This window comes from Frankliniella occidentalis, unplaced genomic scaffold (genome assembly GCF_000697945.3).
Source record: "Frankliniella occidentalis isolate FOCC.00 unplaced genomic scaffold, Focc_3.1 Scaffold117, whole genome shotgun sequence".
In the NCBI taxonomy this organism is placed as follows: Eukaryota; Metazoa; Arthropoda; class Insecta; order Thysanoptera; family Thripidae; genus Frankliniella; species Frankliniella occidentalis.
Window position 1 is genome coordinate 261,480 of NW_026267245.1, and position 3,711 is coordinate 265,190.

Sequence of the window (3,711 nt, forward strand, 5' to 3'; positions counted from 1 at the left end):
ATAAAAAGTGGCGGCACCAGCTTTCAGAGTGGCGCAGCATCTTGTCTCACTTGTTTTTTTCTGCAGTGCGTAAACGTTGCAAACGGGCCGTCACCTGTGTGACGTGAAGTGCCGGCGTTGAGGCGTCTCTCAGTCTAGTTCTGCACCCCCCCCCCCGGTCAAACATCAAACCAAGGCACATCATATGGCTTTTCGACCTTTACTGCTATTTGACAAGTTTATTTTGCAGGTTTAGCCTACTGTTTTTTTGCAGGTGACTTACCATACAAGGGAAACCTTTGGTAATAATAAATCATTCTCCATTGGCACAACAATTTGTTAACAGGCAATATTTTCTATAGAAAATAAAAGTTGTAATAAAACTTTACAGTGTTGTGTCTAAAAACGTTCGTGAACATAATGATGGAACAGGCATCACGTGAGCTCGAAGTGCCACTATGGCCTTTTTTCTCTACTGCATCTCTGATACTCCACCCACGCGAGGTTTAATCAGCTGTAAACGAGGCTAACTTATTGCCACATATTTAATTTGAAACCGCTTTACACGTTCCTTGTGGCGTGACCATTACCTCGCTCCTGTTGGGTAGGATGGGAAAATATCTCTCAAATTTGTTGAGATTTCGAAGCATTGCAACACGAACGAAGAATACAGTTTACAAGCATTTTACAGCGAGAGAGCTTTAGCTTTTTTTTCATTGCTGTTGGTGTTCGCACGCCAGCAGGCCATACTGTCGGATCTGGCCGCGAATGAAAGCAGCACACAGTCTCATAGAGGTGGCCGTGGGCTGCAACTCGGCAACCAACTGCGACATGAACCGTGTCACTTGACGTTGACGGACTTCGGTGATCCAACATGAGATTCCTACTCGTACCCCTAGTACTTATGTGCCAGCAAGGCATCCACGGCAAAGCCATACACTCTGTGGCTGTGAGTAAAATACTACCTTTTGTTTCAATAACCATTTCAAATTCAGACTATTTTGTTAACTATGTGCCTTAACCGACGCCCCAAAGAACGGCATTGCCAAAATGACAATCATTTTTACGAATCCTTATTCTTTGGCATTTTCTTTCTGAATAGGGCCCTTTCGTCACATACGGCGAACGTTTTTACTCGTGTGAACCAGACAACCGCCTGGACCTTCCCTGGAAATGGCACTTGCGTGGTACTCACTTTAACCCCCATAAACCAAAAGAGCCACAACTCTTAACAGGCAATGTGACGGGTGTGAATGAAACTATTGATGACGGCTGCTGGGTAAGACAATACTGTAATAAGAAAAAAGAAGTGTGTGACATCCGAACACTTAAAAAAAAGACTATAAATTTAGATGCTTCGCAGAACAAAGCATTTGCTTCGAAAGTTGAAAACAAAAATCTGTTGTCAGCTGAAAAAGTTCTAATGCTTATCCTAACTTTTTTGTTTGTAATGCGAACGATCTGTGTCCTCTGCAACGTTAGAAATTTGTTCACAAGATTCTAACAGTGCAGACGCAGAAAGAATGCAGAATTGATTAACAATTACGCAACAAATCTTTGTTATAACAGGCGAAAGTAATTGTAGATATTCGGTCAAACAATCAATGGAAGGCAAACAACTTTGTCTGCTCTTTTAAAAGGAATGCATGTCAAGCTCTTAGATCGAACATCCCTAAATTTTTCGAGGGTATGTTTAAAAAGAGAGCAGACGATAAAGGCGCATGCATATTGAAACCTGTAAGTAATTAAATGCAAGTGCTCTCGCTATACAGGGTGGGTGATCCGCGCCGTCTTTTAAAAATGCTTATACTGTACCGGATTCACGCGTGCGGGCGGGCTTGCCTACCGTCGCTCGCCAGGGCACCTTACGGCGCCGTGCGAGTATGCAACCCGTCCGCATGTAACGAATTCTTTTTCTGATAATTTACGGCAATAATGAAGGACTGTAATCGCGGCTAAAACACAAATGAATTTTTAAGACTGTGACAACTTCTATCTACAGCGAGTTTACGCGGTCAACAGCACCCCCATAGACTGGACTTTTCCAAATATTCCAATCTTTCCTTATGGACAATATAGGTTCAGATTGACGTTTGGCAGAGGTGAAAACCTATACGCATGCTGGGTGGCAGAGACGAAAGTTGTTCCGAAACCCGAGTAGGACACAATGTATACCGGGGCCAAAGCGGATGCTGCAGTGTTGTCCGCGTTCGGAGCGCGGCCTAAGAGAATTGCACAATACCTCGCAGCCATAGCGTGGAGTCCAAATATATAATTGAACCTAGACATAACGAGTTCGTTTTCTCTATTGGAACTACTTTGCACTCGCACAGCCTGCTCGGACATGCACGGTGGCACACCCGGACGGCGTGCTGAACAGGCTTCGCGATATCTCACGAACTTCAACGCTGTGACACGCGACACGCTTGGCGAGGACATGCCGGAAACTTCTTTTCAAAAAGCAGTCGATAAAAATATTTTACTGCGGAGGAACTCCATAACTACAAACGAGCTACTTCGATATGCGAAGCAGTGTCTGATGATCTCATGCAGCTCCCTAACGGCAGAGCGGCTGGCCTACCTCCCAGGGTTAAGCATCCACCGCAGGGCTTCAGCTCTGGTTAAGAGGGCGGGCTACCATTCCTGGCCGAGCCGTTTGGGGGCCCCTCCGCAGCACCGCCAGCGCCTCTCCGCGCGCTCTTCAACTCGTCGCCACGGCCAAACGGTTCGAGATATCGACACCAAAATTGGTATGCGAGTCTGAGATGGTTGTATCCCTCACCAGTTTGCACCATTATTTTTTGCGATTTTTGGTTTAGGCCCTATGGTACGTCGGCTTTCGTTGACTTTCGTCCACAACAACTTTTTATTGAGGTAGAAATTGAAGAAAGGGGCTACGTTAGCGTGTTGCCCCAACCTTCCCCTACACGGTAATATTTATCCGAAACCTGTGCGGGTAAAGTTACGCCCGCTGAGTGGGATCCGCTGCCCCTCTGCACAACACTTTTTGGGGATTCTGAACGCAAGACGAGGCCAGGGGGAGACTGACAGGGTACGGTCTACGATGCCGTGCTATACCTGCCCCTCCACCACCCCCGCCTCGCCCCTGCTCCCTAACATGTGTTGTTACGGTCATTGTTTCATTCCCATTCAGGGTGGTGCGGCGGGGCCCTCGGCCGGCCGGCCCAGTCCGGGCGAGCCTGAGCGGCGAGGAGGCTCTGGGGCCCTCTCAGGCTGTCTTGTCGCGTCTAACTTACGTCGAAATTGGAGTAGAACTTTTATTCAAAATCGTCAGTGTGCGTAAACATACCAGTTGGTTTATTGGAGTGGCCCAAAAGATAATAAAATAAGAAGAAAATACACAATTTTTGAGCACACTAAAAGAAAGAGAGTTGGATGGTTGGAATGGGGTCGGGGGGCGGGCACCCGGCGTGAGGTGAGCATCGGGTGGTGGCAAGGACAAAGGCGGAACGAATCAGAAACTCTGACTGCAAGTGCCGTTTAAAAAAGTCTAAATATTGATCTAAGCGCCAAAACATGCTAAATTTTAAATAGACAGACACAATTACTAATAGTATTGCCCTCCCATGCAAAAAAAGAGTGATGTTTCTACGACAATTTTGACAGTTTTCGTCAAGCTGCGCCGGTTTTGTACACTGGGTGCCGGTCGCACCCCCCCCCCCCTCTCTCTCACACACACACACTTTTAATATCAATATCTCTCTCTTTCTC

General features: G+C 46.7%; 1 protein-coding gene across 1 annotated transcript; it reads left to right on the top strand.

The window, feature by feature from the left end:
- Positions 1–766: 766 nt before the first annotated feature.
- LOC127749994 (uncharacterized) lies at positions 767–2,270 on the top strand. Its single transcript, XM_052270335.1, has 4 exons — positions 767–928; positions 1,082–1,258; positions 1,549–1,716; positions 1,982–2,270. Exons 1-4 carry the CDS (start codon positions 854–856, stop codon positions 2,138–2,140), a joined length of 579 nt encoding a protein of 192 aa, XP_052126295.1. The 5' UTR covers positions 767–853; the 3' UTR covers positions 2,141–2,270.
- The last annotated feature ends 1,441 nt before the right edge of the window (positions 2,271–3,711 follow it).

Excerpts from the sequence above, each read along its gene's own strand:
- LOC127749994 (XM_052270335.1), top strand. The coding sequence starts at position 854 with ATGAGATTCCTACTCGTACCCCTAGTACTTATGTGCCAGCAAGGCATC. Across the intron at positions 929-1,081 it reads AAGCCATACACTCTGTGGCT|GGCCCTTTCGTCACATACGG; the intron begins GTGAGTAAAATA and ends CTTTCTGAATAG. Across the intron at positions 1,717-1,981 it reads GCGCATGCATATTGAAACCT|CGAGTTTACGCGGTCAACAG; the intron begins GTAAGTAATTAA and ends TTCTATCTACAG.